Genomic DNA, 17,063 nt, shown 5'->3' with positions numbered 1-17,063 from the left:
TGGTTTTTCCCCTCTGTTTTGCAGCCTCATCATACTCTTGGCTGTTACCTAATACAGGCCACTAATATCCTCAAGTCTCTTCTTCAACATGCTGCTACTCAGCAAGTTCTCCGCATCCTTAGCTTTGGTTCCAAGGAGAGAACACTAAAACTTGCCCTATTTAATTTTTTGGGGGGGGTACTGGGGATCGAACTTGGGACTTCACACTTTCAAGGCAGGCAGCAGAACCACTGAGCTAAATCCCCTGTCCTAATTTTCATTTTAATAGACATGGCCATTTATGCATTATCCTACCTTATTCCAAAAGTTACTGGGTGGCTGATGCATTATCTCTGGGCTAATGCCAGTTTAGCCTTTGCCTTGTCACCTGATTTATTCACATTCCTTTCTTGCTTCTTGTTCTCCATATATTGATAATCAGATCCACTCAGCCCATCCCCATAGCTAAAATATAAAGAGGTGTTGAAAAAGACCATGCTAAGAAAAGAGCTCTGTTCTGTACAGACTGTTGACAAAACTTGCAGATTTAACAAAGATAGACCCATTAATCGGCATTTTTAAGGATAGAGTGGTTATGCTGCTAAATTATCTTATCATCTACCCAGTTTCTCTAACTTTTCTTTCCACAAGGAAGCCATGAAAGACTTCCAAAAATTGCTTGTGAAAATACAGAAAATCAGTGTCTGTGGGATTCCTTTTGTCTACTAGCAAACATAACACAAAAGAAACCAAGACCTGTTCATTATGCTTTTCTTAGTAAATTCATGCTGTTCTTTAAAAGATTACCTTTTCTCGCCTCCCTGGACATTCACACATGACCCATTTGATGTTTTAAAAAGAGAATTAACATCGAAATACTTGCTAAACATATGCATCATCTACCTTCTCCTTATTTTTGAAAACCAAGACACCCATTTCCTATCTTCAAGAAGTGCTTCTATTTCCCATAGATTGCAGACAATACTTTCTGGATCTCTTTTGAATATTGTCTTCATATTCTTAGATATGATTTGTCCAAGCCTAAAGATTTACAATCTTTCAGTTTTGTTTACATTTTGTTTTGCAAAGCTGGTACTTAAACCTAGGGCTTTGCACTTGCTAGGGAAGAGCCCTGACACTGAGTAACATTCCCCAGCCCATTCTTTTAATGTTCATTTCTGAATGGGAGTGATGGTGATAAGTGGAGAGCAGTTTCCACAAAGAATGAGGGTACAGTTTCCAAAAGAGGTCCAAAAGGAGGATACTGGGCAAACAAAACAGATTCTACTGCATCAGTGAACCTTCAAATACCCCTCATCGAAATTCCATTTCTTTCTAGTTAGTCTTTTTTGCATTATTGTTACAGGTCTGTACTCATCTAGTGGTTTGAATCTTTGATTGCTGTCTTCCTCTTCCCAGGCTTTTGCACATCTTTTATAATCCAAGCTCCTCAGAAAACTTCAGCCCTTTTCACCAGCAAATTTGGTCTCTTGGGTTACTTTCTCCATGCTATGGACTTAATATTCATGTCCTCTCAAAATTCATAGGTTGAGCCAGGTGTGGTGGCAGACATTTGCAATCTCAGCACACAGGAGGCTGAGGCAGGAGGATTTCTATGCATTCAAGGCCATCCTGGGCTACACAGTGAATTCAAAGCCAGTATGAACTACATAACAAGACCATGTCTCAAAACAAAACAAATCAAAACATTCATATGTCTAAACCTTAATCCCTAAAGTGATGATATTTAACCTCTGTAAAGTAATTAGGTTCTAATGGTGGTGCTGTCTCTCATGATGGTGTTGTGGTTTATATCTAGATGTCTCTCCAAAGCTTCGTGTGCTCATAGGTTGGGCCTTTGGGAGGTGGTTGAATCATGGGGGTGTGATACTCACCAGTGGATTAGTGCACTGATGACTTTATAGCTAAATGTGATATTAGGAGGGAAAGCCTGGTCCAAGGAGGTGGGTTGCCAGGGATGTGGCCTGGAAGAATGTATTTCCCTCCCTTCACACTTGATCTCTCTCTGCTTCCTGCTGCCATACTGTGAGTTGTTTCTCTCCTGCCATGCCCCTCTGCCAGGCCAACTTGCCTTAGAATCAGGTGACTATGGACTGAAACCTCTACAAACTGTAAAGCTAAAATAAACCTTTCCTCCTTTAACTTGTGGGTGTGAGGCATTGTGTCTCAGTGACAAGAAAGTAACCAAGACACATTTTGGTGCTGAGAGTGGGGTCACTGCAGTGACACTACCTGACCAAGTGGTTCAGAAGCCTTTGGAACTGGCTCATGGAAGGAGTTTGGAAAGGTTTGGAGATGCCAGCTGGAAAATCAGTCCTAAACTGCTGTGAGCCAATCTTGATGGGAGGTTCTGGTCAGAGTCAGATGACCACAATGTTGCAATAACGCAGCCAGAAAAGACCAAGCTCAAGAGGTTTTGGTTGGGAAGAAAGATTCTATTGGCAGTTGGAGGCCTGGCCATGTGTGTTATGCTATAGCAGAATATTTGTCTGCCTTTTGCTCATGTCCAGAGACTCTGCAAGGAGTTTAAGGGTCATGGATTAATTAATCTGGTGGAAGAAATTTCAAGGCAGTCTGATGTTGGTGGCATGATTACTGTTGGGGGATTTTAGTCACCTCTACCTCGAGAATCAGGAGCACAAGGCATGCTGAATGTTTTTAAAAGTTCTGAGTTTCATCAGAAAGGAAGTTCCAGTAAAGTTTGGGTCAGCAAAGATGGAGCAGAGTAAAGTTTAGTTTGAAAAGATGAGTGTGAAAAAGAATGCAAGTATTTAACTATAGGGCAATAGGAAAAATGCCTTGAGGGAAAGTGAGGAACCAGTCAGGCCCTACCTTTTGCAGGCTTAAAATTGCAAGAGTGAAAGACTTTGTTTTAGAAGAGACACATATTCCACAAAGGTGGCCACCTAGGAAATTTGTTCCTTGGGATTCATTTCATAGCCCTCAGCAGTCTAGGCACTCAGAGACCTCTCCAGCCATGATAGAAGAAAGCCTGCCTACCACTCCAACTGGAGCCAGACCTTGGCATCATCCATGTGCTGTTGGTTTTATGCACATGCAGAATGCAAGATTTGGGTCAGGGAGGCTTCCACCGAGATTTCAGAAGAAGGTCTGGGAGGCCAGGCTGTGTGCCCCTGAGAGGGCAGTATGTGAAGCTGTGTGTGTGTGTGTGTGTGGAGCTGAAGGTGCAGGAGAGATTCCAGAAAGTTGCAAAAAACAGGAACATGGATTGTGAGGAAAGTCACAAGCCAGCCCAAGAGAGAAGCCATGAGAGCTACAATTACTAACAGTGCCATAGGGGCAGAGCCATCCAAGCCCTTTGGAGTTCACATCTTACCACAGGTTGGCCCAGGTGCTGGACATAAAACTACAGGACTTAATGTTTGCCCTACTGGGTTTTAGTCTTGCTTTGGTCCCATTTCTATCCTCCATTCATCCATTTTGGAACAGGAATGTCTACCCTGTGTCTTTGAATGCTGGCAGTGTTTGACTTTCTTTTTATTTTTTACAGGGACTCGCAGCTAAGAGTTTGCCTTAAATCTCAGAGGAAACTTTGGATTTTTGTTTTGTTTTGTTTTGTTTTGTTTTTTGTTACCGCGGATCGAACTCAGGCCCTTGTGCTTGTGAGGCAGGCGCCGGAACCACTGAGCTAAATCCCCGGCCATAACTTTGGACTTTGCAGCAATGCTGAAACTGTTAGGACTTTGTCAATTCTTAGAGATGGACTAAATATATTTTGCAAAAAGGGATGTGCATGCATCTTTTGGGGGCCAGGGCAGAATGTTATGGTTTATCTCTAGATGTCCCCCTAAAGCCTCCTGTGTTCATAGGTGGGGCTTTTGGGAGGTGATTAGATCATGGGGGCATGATATTCAGCAGTGGATTACCCCACTAAATTTTTAGCTATATATGATGTTGGAGGGTAAAGTCTGGTCATAGGAGATGGGTCTTGACCTGGGGAGGGGGCTGACCTGGAAGGATATATCTCCCTCCCTCCTCCCTTGATCTCTCCGCCACCTGCTGTTGTTCGGTGAGCTATTTCTCCTCTGCCAAACCCCTCTGCTGTAACGCCCTGCCTTGGAGCCAGCTGAGCAGGGACTGAAACTTCTACAAACTGTGAGCCAAAATAAACCTCTTTTCCTTTAATTTGGGGTTCTCGGGTATTGTGTCTCATCGATGAGAAAGTAACTAAGATAGATAGCATTAATGCCTTTATAAGAGACTGAAGACAGCTTACCTGCCCTCTCTCCATTTCTCTACTTTGTGAGGATATAGTGAGAAGATGACTGTCCACAAACCAAGAAGATTGTCCTCCCCAGACAGCAGCTCTATTGGCACCCTGATCGTTAATGTCCCAGGCTCCAGAACTATAAAAAGGAAGTACAATATTTATTGCTTTTGTTGTTTGTTTTTGATGGTAGGGATTGAACTCTAGGCCTTATGCATGCTAAGCATGCTCTCTACCACTGAGCTATGCCCACAGCCCACCATTTGTTGTTTAAGCTCTCCAGTCTATGATATCCTATTACAGTTGACCAAATGGACTAAAATACTTTGTTATTATTAATAAGGAACTCTAGTTCCTTCATACACACAATGGTCCCTTTTGCTTACTTGTAATAGAAATTTCCTGGAGGCAAATAAATGTATTAATTCAGTTTTATTGCTTTTAATGGGCTCTGATCCCATTTCCACAGTTTCTGTTACCAATAATGGTTGAAAATTTGCCAAAAACCAGAGAAGATGAAGCCATTGAGGTCCTCCAAGGTCAGTAGGCTAGACAATAAATTATTCCATTTATCGGGATGAAAACTGAATCTTCGCATTAACCTTTCTAATTGCTTGCTTACCTTGTTTTTATACTTTCTAAGTGAACAGGAATAAAGCCACTTGCTGCTGTTCTCATTAACACTAATGATCAATAAGCAGAAAAAATTTTGCTGATTCTTATATTTTGTTAAACATTATGTATGCTTAATTTAGAGCTTATTAGGGCATTGCCAGTTTTCCTCATTATCTCCTCTATAAGATGAATGTGTTTCTTAGGCAAGTAGTTAACATGAACCAACAATGACTGACTCAGTTTTTGGAATGAAATAGTGTTCAGTTATATTTACTGCTGGGGGTAGGCAGAGAAGCAGCAAGTATTCACATTTAATATTGACTTATTTTAGATACTCCCAAGAGAAAGAGGTACTTATAACAATTTAGCACTGAATATTAATTACCAGACCTGACTTGGTGTCCAAGGGAAGTGTTAGGCTTTACATCTTCCACTAAGCTCCTTTAAGGTCTGTCTACCTATTAAAATTGTGCTCTGAAATGAAACCCTGATGTATGCTACAACATGGATGAACCTTGAAAATGTAAAAGGAAGTAAAAAAAAAGGCAAACACAAAGGACTACATATTGCTCGATTCCATTTATATGGAATCACCAGAACAGATAGGAAGCAAATTAGTGGTTTCCAGGGATTGCAGAGACAGGAAGATTGTAGGCTGAGAGGTGTGGGGTTTCTTTTTGGAGTGATGAAAATGTTCTGCAATTGATTGTGATGATAGACGCACAACTCTGTTATCATACTTAAAGCCAGTGAATTACACATTGTAGAAATGGGGGAATTTAATAGCATATAAATTATATCTCAATAAAGCGATTTTTATATCTATCTATTTATCTATCATCTATCTATCTTTCAGTGCTGGGAATCAAACCCAAGGGCACTCTACCCTTGAGCTACATCCCCAACTCTTTTTATTTGAGACAGGGTCTTGCTAAATTGCTAAGTTGCCCAGGATCTCCTTAAACTTTTGATCCTCTTGCCTCAGCCTCCCAAGTAGCTGGGATTACAAGCATATGCCACCACACCTGGTTAATAAACATATTTTTTTAAAAATCACACTCCACTCTTCCTATTGACATTATACCAGTCCCTGTCTTTCTTTGGGGTCTTTAGCAACTAGATCACTGTCACATTTTATTTTTATTTTTTGTGGTGCTTATGCATGCTAGCCGAGTGCTGTACCCTAACCTCCTGTTACCATTCCAAATGATTCTGATGGTCACATGGACAACCCACCACTCGAAGCCCAGTGAGTCTCTTCCTTCATCTTCCCTTCTCCAATGACCTTTCTCTCCTTTCCATTCAGCCACCCACTCTATCCTTGTTTGGTGTACACCTCACCTGATCCCCTCAGCCTCCCTACCTCTGAAAAAAATCTCCCTCTCTCTCTCCAGCTTCTGATACTTCCAGATATCTCTCCCTGTTACTCTAATGTAACCTGAACTTAGAAGGCACGGGATCTTCCTCTTCCTCAACTCCATTACTTTCTGCTTTATTAGCATCCCCAGCCTCCCTCCCTGCCTTGCACCTCCCCAATTTCATTTTCACTGCTTTGTCTTGCTTAAATTCCACACTTCATCACTTCAGCCTCTCACCTTTCCATTTCAATTCTCTGGCACATCTCAACCAGTGCAACCAATCATACATAGTGACCCATTTGCCATGTCATCTCAGCTGCACTCTCAGTACCTTCTCATCCTTCCATATTGCTCCTGAAACTGTCCAACTCTCCAAAGTCTCCGTTCCACACTTTCCAACCCATCTCCACCTCCACTTCCCTTTTTCATACTCAGAAGATAATCTTATAGGCTCAGGAAAGGGTTCTGTTCCTACCACCAAACTACAAGTTTAACCTACATCCTTTCTCCCACCCCGTCTTAGTTACTTTCTCATTGCTGAGACATGATACCTGACATCCACAGTTAAAGGAGGAGAGGTTTATTTTAGCTCACATTTTGTAGAGGTTTAAGTCCACAGACTGTTGGCTCCAAGGGTCATACAAAGAATTGCTCATGGCATAGAGGCAGGAAGCAGAGAGAGAGAGATCAAGGGAGAAGGGAGGAAGACAGACCCTTCCAAGCCACTGATGGGTACCATGCCCCCATGATCCAGTCATCTCCCTAAAGCCCTCCCAAAGCACATGAGGTTTTGGGGAGACATCTAGATACAAACCATAACATCCCATATCATTCACTGTTCTGAGCAAAATGCAAGAAATGTCCCTCCTCTTATTTCAAGTTTCTCTACCTGCACTCTTGTTTGCACCATCTCCTCACTACTTGGTGTTTTTGTAGTATCGAGTTTTTGCTCCTTTTTTTCCATGTTTTCAAACTTCTCCACCTCTATGGATTCCTTTGCATCAGCATGCATCTCCCACCTTAGGCAACAGCATCTCTAACTTCATGCAACACTCCCTCTCTTTTTCCCTCCTTTTCAAGTCTAAAAGTGCTGTCTCCACTTCTCCCTTCATGTGTTGCAATGGCGACTTCTATAGATCACTTCGCTCAAATGGCTTTTTAAAAAAAATCCAGTGAACCCTCCCTTTCTCCTGAATTCTCCTGAATTTCCAGCAATATTTGGCACATTTGACAACTTTGTTCTGGTTATCAAAATTTCTTCCTTTGGTTTTATGTCTTCATGCTTCTAGATCTCCTCTTGTGTCTTCTTTTGATGGGCTTCTGTGGCCTGTACCCTATGTTAGTATTCTGATCTGTATCCTGGTCATCTGTATACATGGTCTATTAACGTGTAACAGACTGACATAAACACAGCAGCTTAAAACATCAGTTAACTATTTCTCAGTTTCCGTGGATCAGGAGTCCAAGTTAGTTGGGTCTTTTGCTCAGGTATCACAGGCTGAAAACAAGCTGTTAGCTGGGACTGTGTGGTCATCTGGAACTCTAAGCTCACTCAGGTTATTTGTAGAATCAGCTCATTGTGATTGTAGGACTGAAGTGCCTGACTTTTTGTTGTTGTCTTTCAACTGGTTTCATTTCCACTTCCTGGAGGCTATTCTCAGGTCCTCCCATGTGGCTCCTTCTATTATAGCAATGAATAAATCGTCTTTTGTTAAATTCATCTCATGCTTCAAATCTCTGACTTCTACGAACTGGAGAAAACTTTTTTCTTCTTTAAAGAGAGCCCTGAATTATTAGGTTAGGCCTACTTAGATAATTCTCTAATCTTGTGGTCAACTGATTAGTGAATTTAATTATATCGGCAAATTTCCTTTTTCCACATAACCTAACATACTCATGTCAGTAACATTGGGTAGGGAGCCTCAAGGGAACCAGCTCATATTTCTCCTTTCCAGAGTTCTAAAAAGCTATATTTTTATTGTATACATTCCCCTGGAATGATCTCATCTTCCTACTCAGCTTTATTTACTGGCTCTTTGTAGATGATTCACAAATCTAGCACTAGCTCTAATCTCACTCTGGAGCCTTTAAACCTGTATCAACAATTTCCACTGTCCACTTGGAGGCCCCACATATGGCTGAATTTGGAGGTCACAAAATGAGCTCATCATCTTACCTGCAGTCTTCTTCCTGGATTTCCTTTCTCAGAGAGTTATCCTCCAGTGTATTCTTGACTTTATGTGTATACTTAACTTTATCCTGCTGCAACATCAAAGCAACCTACACCAATCAACCCTGCCTCCTAAACTCTGCAATCTGTAGCTTTCTCTTTATTCCTCAGGCAACCTTCACCTGTCATGTGACTTCTTCAACAGACTCACAATTGGCTTCTTGGCTACTAGTTCTGACCTCTGCAGAGGACATTGGGAATCTCCATTCTAACTTCCCAGTAGTGCTCCCTTCAGGAAACTAAAAGCTACATTCCTTCACTAGGCTTCTAGTTGTGGTACAGATTCCAACAATCAGATGCACCCATGCAAGCTTTGGAAGGTGGAAGTGATATATCATGAAGGGGCTTTGCCTTTGTTATTTCTGTTGGCAGAGTTATGGAAGCATCTGGCTCTCAGCGGCAGTTGTAGAGGGAGTCCAGTATCCAGTCCCTGGGGACATGAGTGAAAAGAGAATCCATCTTGCTGGCAGCAGCTTTCTGATTTCCAGATCATGGCAGAGGAGGGATAGTCCCGGAGCCAGAAGTTACATGGAAACAGCATTTTAATATTCCAGCTCACTGATCACAGCAGAGGCAACAGCTCTCTGGCAGTCAAGTTCTGCAGTGTTACTCTGGAAGGCTTTCCTGGAAGCTCAATCTAGATTTTGCTCCTCCAGCGACTCTAATCATTTTTAGACTACTTCTGTCTGTACCAGTTAGAATGGTATATTTTATCAGCAACTAAACTCTGACTACAGTATCTCCCAAATTTCATCCATATACTGATGAAACTGTAAAACTTGAAACTGATGATGATGCTGCCCTTACTTAAAGTCTTTCAATAGCCTCATATCCTTATATCAAGTCCAAATATTTGAATCTCCTTCCAAAGGTCCTGCAGACTTATCCATGTACACTCTGGCCATGTTTGCTTACACTCAGATCCTTAAGACAGTCACACACCCATCTCTTTATTTTAGAACATGCTATTCTTTCTGTGTGGAACCCTCTTGCTCTGTCATCTCTTGGCTTCCATTTTTTTTTTCAATCTTACCTTAAGGCCATGTCCTGTGGGAAACCTCTGACCCTACCACCCATTACCACCAACTCTCTAGGTTAGGAACTCTCTTATGTGCTCCCACGGCACCCTGGTCTTCTTCCTCTGAATTGGAATTGCTAGTGGTAAAGAATGCCCCCCATTATACCACATAAACCTAGTGGAAAGTTCCTTATCAAAGTTGCCCTTTCTTTTATCCCCAGCATTCAGTGAGTACCTGGCTCAACTTCAGTGCATAAATTGAATGAAATAATGAAGAAATTGAAGCATTTTAACCAGAGGGTCTAATCTCTATTGGATTTATGTGTAAAAAATCACTCATGTGGTCATGTGCAAAAGGAACATTATCAGGCAGAGGGAAGGGGCTGAGATTCAAAGTCCAATTTGTTAGTCAGACATAGTGCAATATTAGTGATGATGAAAAGGAAGAGAATATTTCAGATAAACTGATAATATTCAAGAAGTAATAAGACAGGTCATTGCTAAATCTTTTTTTTTGGCATTTCAAGTCAATTTAATTAACGTTTTGAGTACTTATTTTAGGCAAAGTATTGTTATTAGGTGATGAAATATACCAAGAGTTACAGCATCCCAATCTTGGAAATTGGGTTCAAAGGTTTTCATTGGCTAGTGGAGATATATATAATTTAATACCAAGCAGAGAGAAGGCAGAAATGAGTTTATTTTTGAGGGTGAGTCGGTGTGGTTTCTCAGTTTTAAAATTTATTATCATTATCATGATTATTATTACTATTATTTTGCCTAAAGATAATGGGCTGATATTCATTGGCAATAAGTAGTATACTGTGATGGAAAGAACAATTATTTTATATATGTTACATTTAAAATGTGTGCAATATTTCCAATAATTTTTTAATCATCTAATTAAAATGTCCATGCAGTATAAAGAGTGCTAATAGTAAGTACTTTTAGGCTAATGTTTTAACTTTTCCTATTTAGAAGATACAGAAATAATACAATCACAAATAGACTGGAAACTGGGTTTTTTTGATTCTAAGTGATTGATGACAATATTTGCCCATTAAGCAGCTTACCCAAATGTGTCCTTGTGTCCCATCCCTTTCCACTTCCTCAGCCCTTTCCAGCCATTCATTATTTTTTTCTTTTGCTTTATCTATTGTTTGGTTTGAATGCCAGGTTCTGTCCAAGGAATGTAAAGAATAGCCTCAAATAAGTCCTTTCTGATAATCTCAGCTCTCAGGAGGTTGAGGTTGAGGCATCGCAAGTTTGAGGACACCTGGACCACATAGTGAGATGGCTGTCTTAAAAAAAAAGGCAAAAAAGATTGTCTGTGTGTGTATGTGTGTGTGTGTTAAGACACTGATCTATTTAGTCTGAGCTGGGTTTGAACTTTCACTCATCCTGCCTTCACCTCCAAAAGGCTGGGATTACAGGCATGCAGCACCATACCTGGCCTTTTTTGCCTCTTTGATAGATGAAAAGTTTTCAATTCTGGCCTCAGGTTGTGTGACAATTGTCTTCAAACATCAATGGGAGACATATGATGGAGCACAGAAAGCAGGATTACAATGAAAAAGATCTATCCACTTGAAAATTCACCTGTTTTTCCTATCACTTTGGCTACTTCTCTTTGAAATTGAGTACAAAACAGCTTGCAAAAATAGCCAACAATGCTAACAACTGTATCAGATAAAGCTGGAAAAATCAGTGGTTTAATACAAAAGTACTTCTCAGTCACTTCAAGTACAATTGATGGTTGGAGGGATGGTGGAGGTAGTAGTCTGCGTATATCTATTCCATGCAGTCATTCAAGTACCTAGACTGACAGAGACTAGTTGTATTCAATACATGACTTTCAAGGATTCCCTGGGTATCATGATCCAGGTGGCAAAGGCAGGGTTGGGCAGGATGGGAGGGTTTATGGGCCTGGCCAGATACCTCTTCAGCCCACATTTCAATGGTTGAATCAGCTCTTTCGGCCATCTACCTGCAGAGGAGAATGAGGAACTGGGTCTAGTGACATGCTAGCTAAGGAAGAAAAGAGCAGATTCTTTTTTTGTTGTTGTTACCAGGGATCAAACTCAGGACTTTGTGCTTTCCAGGCAGGTGCAGCACCACTGAGCTAAATTCACGGCCCAGAAAGAACAGATTTTGATTACTATGTGCTGGTCTCTCTTTTATCCAGGGATATTGATTCTGGGGTAACTGTTCCCTCTCAACTCTCTCTTTTCCAAGCCCTGTTTGTGATATTTCAGTGGCAAGTCCTACTTGTCATAAATAATTGGAATAGTGATATTAATCAAATAAATATCTAATTTTTATGATTTTTAGCTTTCTTTAGGCACTCCAATTTCTACCTTAGACTCTTACAGTACATTAGTTTGTACAGGGCAGATAATGGCTATATGAGTTGTACATACAGATTTAGCTTTAGGTCCACAGAACTGGGAATACTACTCTCAATGTTATCTGACTTAATGAGGTCAGTGATTAAAAAAAAACAGATATCTATTTTTCTTTAGATCATTTGTCTAGGAAATTATAATTCCTGGCTTTAAGAACTTTACAGTTGAATAGCATAACTTTTCTTCTTCTTTGGTATGCAGGAGTGGTTCTCAGACCAGCCCCCCAGACCAGCAGCATTACTCTATAACTTGTTAGAAACACATTTTGAAACCACAAATCAGAACAGTTACATGAGAGGCTCTAGGAATGAGGCCTAGCAATGTATGTTTTCACAAGTCCCCTAAGAGCATTCTAGAACAGCTGGCTTAGCTATTTAGAATTAGATTATTTCAAGAACCAAGCAAAAACATTATTTGAAATTGTTAAAAACATAGGATCTTCCTCAATTACACTGTTGTGAACTAAGAATGCTATCAAAAATTCACAGAATGAAAAGATTGCTGCTAAGAGCCCCAGGAAGTCATGAGGTCAAATAGTTTTTCAAGGTGTTAGTCACAGAAATCTAAAGTTCTATGAAGCATCTCCAGTCATTTCCTAAAAGAAAATGTATTCATATGTAACTGGCGACTGTTCCGTTGACCATCTAGTGTTTGTCTCCAAAAGACTTGGAATTCTGTGTCAGGAGAAATTCTGTGTTGGCAGTTTAAAGACTGAGTCAGTACCTTATTTATCTTTGTACCCCTATTACTACCAACAAAGACACATAATGAGCATTTGGGGTAAATCAGTGAATGGATGGAATAGTCATCTCATGGATTTAAGTTCTTAAATAACTTTGTTCTGGGGTCCCTTTTTTAAAAAATTCTATTTGGAAAATTTATTCTAGTTACCATTAAAGAATACTGACTGGCTCATGTATATGGCCAGCCTTTCCAGAAGTTGAAGATTTTATGTATCAAGTATTAAGAATGTCTCTGATTCCGCTGATAAAGAGGAAAAATAAAGCTCCTATGAACATAGTGCTTGTCTTGTTTCTTGAGATGTCTATAGAAGACCTTCTCAGTGATGAATCCAGGGTTTCTCAACCTTGGCACTGCTGTCATTTGGGGCTGGTCATTCTTGGTTTTGGAGACTGTCCTGCACACTGTCCTGCAGCAACCCCGCCCTCTACCCACTAGATATCAGCAGCATCACCTACTCCTAGCTGTGACAAGCAAAATGTCTCCAGGCGGTGCCAAGTATCCCCTGGGGTGAAACTTGCCCAGGTTAAGACTCACTACTTTAACCTAATATTAACAATGGAATCGTAGTTTTGCTGCAATTTATTCGAAGCTATGGAAACGAATCTCAAGAAAGAGCGTATGTTCTACCTTTCTCTTTAGCTCATTGTTGTGGACTTTGGCAGTGACAGCTCTATTTTGAAATGATCTGATTCACAAATTCTTTTTTTTTTTTTTGGTTTTTTGAGACAGGGTCTCACTATGTAGTTGAAACTGATGTGGAACTCACTATATAGCCCAGGCTGGTCTAGAACTCACAGTGATCCTCCTGCCTCAGCCTCCTGAGTGCTGGGATTACAGGCGTGTGCTACCACGCCTGGCAATTATTATTTTTGACCAGTTTTCTCCCTGGAACAACTTTATCTTTGGAGATGCAAATTCACAAACCCAAAGCATCTTTTAAAAACATATCTTGCACACAGCTTCAGCCTGAATTCCATTATTAGACATTTTTATTTAGTAATTTCTGAATAATCTAGATTAGCTAAAGGAATTCCATAAGAGTCCATAATATATAATTAGCAACTAACTAGGCTTTTATGTACTTCATTAAAATATTTTAAAATTATTTAACTAAAAATCTAAATACAATATAATAATTGCCTTTATTAGATCCTACCTCAAGATTCTGTCCCTGGAAAGAAATCTGCTGTTGCTTCTGGATTTTAGTCCTGGTATCTAAGGAATATCTTAATAATTCTATTTCTGAACTTATTTCAGATAGTATCTATTTTAGCATTATTTCAACTTCTGCTCTATATTGTCAATACAATTTTATTTAAATCATCAGTGTTTAAATGATGAGTTGATAGTATACTCTGACACTACAGACATATTCATGATAAGTTGTTCTGTTGATGTCCATGTGGTTATGTTTCCCTCCTATTGTAATTGTGGGTATGTTTTAAACACTCCCCCCATCTTGGGCTTGTTTTGTTTTGTTTTCTTCATTTAATGGTCTTTTGAGGAGAGGGGATAAAAACATATGGCCATCATACATTTAACAGGAAATTAAAATTACTTTGAGAACTTTGAACAATTACATAAAGCCCAACAATTTTATTGTTAAAAGGTAAAATCCTTATTTCCCCCTCATCTCTTGCATTTAGCACAAATGCCAGCAAGGCACTTTTTTAATATTTAGGATACAAGTATTAAGTCTGATTTTTAATTTTTAAAAAATAATTTTGTCTTCTAATTTTTATATTATTAACACCAAGAAATCAGGATCATTCAGAAAACAAAAAACAAAACAAAAAAAGGACTGAAAATGATACCCTTTTGACACGACAGATGAAAAAGATACTAGATAAGAAGAAATGTATATAACAAAGGCTACAATTTGGAAATTGTGGGAATCAAAGTCAAGCAATTAATTACTAACAAAGATGGCAACTGCCTTTCTTTTTTCTTTCACAGTGAATTCACAATTATCACTTAATACTAAAACTGGGGAATAAACCATCTATAATCTACTGAAAAAGACCATCTGCTTCTACAAATTTTGTTCTTATACACTTGCCAGAAGAAGAGAACATATTAACAAAATAATGGCCCTGCACTGTTAATTGCTAGGTTGTTTGCAGTTGTGCTGTTGCTATTAGAATTTAATAAGCCATTTCTTCTGCTAAATTAATAAGCAGCCAGGATTATGTAATAGCTGCTTTCAGCTGCTAATTATTTTTCCCATAATGCCTTCCCTCCCTACCCCCACCCCTACCTTTTTTTGGCTAGGTAAACACAGAGATGAGACTGCCAATATATCACCAGTAAGTCGCCAGTCCTCAGTTTTTGATTCACAGACCAACACAGGAGCATAACCAATGAGTTTAATCTTGCAGGTGTCGATCTCAGAAACCTTGAGGACAAACGAGTTTTGCACAGGAAAAAAAGCAAAGGGAGGACTTAGAATCAGTTTTCGTTTCGTAGTATTACAGCTATCTTTGAACTGTCTGATGTTTCCTGTAGTAAGGGAGAAATAGGACATTACCAAGCATCTTTGGGGCATGTTTGAGCACGTAGCAGGAGAGATTTAGGCAGGGGGCCTAAAGAGTTACAGAAAGCTGGCTCTGTGCTTTCTGCAGACTACTCTTTAATATTCTAGTACACATTAATCATGTATGTTAGTAGGAAACTTTCCAAGCAGCATAGTAGTGCTGAAAAGGGGAGGTACTATACTTTTTTGTTTTGTTAAATAGGGGCATTTTAAAATGCCCTCAAATCCCTATTATATACCATCTTAGTTTCACAGATATTGTAATACGCCCAAATGAACATAATAGCTAATAAGAGTCCTCCAAACTGATTAAATTCAGCTTCATGAAATATTTAGCATTTCTTTTATACTTTGGGACATTACAGAATTCAGGAGACTAAATAAAATTGTTTATTAAAAAGAGGGCATGGCCCAACAAAAGCAAATTTTTATCTTCCTTTGTAAGAACCTGGGTGGCTCGGGGAATGAATAGCATTCGACATGGGAAACCCGTGGCTGTTCAAGCAAGGTCACCTAATCCCGTAGGGCTCCCCTTCCCTTATCTATAAAAGATGAGAACTAAATGATACACCCGTTCTATCATTCAAAAAATAATACTCACGAACATCCATTATTTGCTCAGCGTTAGCTCAGCATTATGGCTCTTAACAAATTTATCATTTTAGAGTCTTATCAGTCCACTCACATCTGTTGTGTTACATACCAAGCAGTGAACTAAGTTCAAATGCAAAATGAATAAAAGCCACGATGTACTAAGGAGAGGCTAAAAGGCACGTGAGCGAAAGAGGGATTCGTTCTTACAGAGTTTTAGGTGAGGCTTCACAGATGTGACATTTGAGAGGAAGGACATGCCAGGCACAGCAAGTCGTCGGCAAGGGTAAACTGGAACCCAGGCGGCTGGTGAGGGCGACCGCGTGTGAAGGAAGCGGGATACCGAAGACGAAGTGCTGCCGGGACTTTGCAGCCCAGAACGGACAGTAACTCATCCAGTCCGCAGCACTGAACCGGCGAGGCGGGCCCGCAGAGACTGGCGAAGCTTGGGGCGAAAGTGTCGGGGCTAGGGCTGTGGCAGGGCGAATCGAAGGCGGGGCCGCCCTGGGAGCGCGAGCGCTAGCTTCAACAGAGCCGGTTTGTTTTCCCAAGGGGTAGCACTCCCCTCCTCCCACTATTCTCACCGACCGTCACACCTCTCTGTCCCACTCTTTGGGGGCAAGGAGAATCATTGGAACTCGAATTCGGCTCTTTGCGGTCCGGACCCTCCCTATCCTGCACCAAGGGGTCAACTGAGGGCGCCGCGGAACCCCATCCTCCGGGCAGTTAAGCGCAAGAGAAACCGAAACCGCCCGCGCGCATCCCCGAGACAAGAGCACAAATACGCAAGCGCACCGGCCGTGGCAGTAGCCGCTTCCGGGTCACGTGGCCTAGTTTCCGGTAGGCGCCACGCCTCCCGATCGCGATAGGACCAATCGGCTTACTCACAGCACGAAGCACCCGCGTTACCTCCGGTGCGGTTGGCCTCAGTAGAGAGGCCTCCCGCACGTCACCCGGTTCGCCCCGCCTCTCGCCGCAGCCCCGGCTCCTCCCTCGTCCGGCCCCTGGGTGGAGTCTTTCGGTGTGCCCGCCCCTGTCCGTTTAAGCCTTCCTCCACCTAGCGGTTCCCCTCCTCACAGCAACACGACTTCCCTTCCTCAGCTCAGTGACAGGGGCTCCCCCTCGGGCACCTCTGCCGCCACCGCCGGCACCACCTCCACTGGTGGAGTCTCGCCAAGTCTGCGGCCCACGGCCACCATGCAGTTTATGTTGCTTTTTAGTCATCAGGGAAAGCTTCGACTGCAGAAATAGTATGTCCCACTGTCAGACAAAGAGAAGAAAAAGATCACAAGAGAACTTGTTCAAACCGTTTTAGTAAGGAAACCTAAAATGTGCAGCTTC

At 41.1% G+C, this 17,063-nt stretch overlaps 1 protein-coding gene across 1 annotated transcript in view; it reads right to left on the bottom strand.

The window, feature by feature from the left end:
• Positions 1-16,486, bottom strand: part of Grpr (gastrin releasing peptide receptor) — a 290,008-nt gene extending 273,522 nt beyond the window's left edge. Inside the window, exon 1 of the mRNA XM_033760373.1 lies at positions 15,933-16,486. Coding sequence (XP_033616264.1) covers positions 15,933-16,117 — 185 coding nt within the window. The 5' untranslated portion in view covers positions 16,118-16,486. The remainder of the gene's footprint in view (positions 1-15,932) is intronic.
• Positions 16,487-17,063: the final 577 nt, after the last annotated feature.

Source organism: Fukomys damarensis, unplaced genomic scaffold, assembly GCF_012274545.1.
Source record: "Fukomys damarensis isolate Sample0158 unplaced genomic scaffold, DMR_v1.0_HiC HiC_scaffold_39, whole genome shotgun sequence".
Taxonomy (NCBI): Eukaryota; Metazoa; Chordata; class Mammalia; order Rodentia; family Bathyergidae; genus Fukomys; species Fukomys damarensis.
The sequence above is the reverse complement of the archived record's forward strand: the minus strand, read 5'-3'. Positions and strand labels throughout refer to the sequence as shown.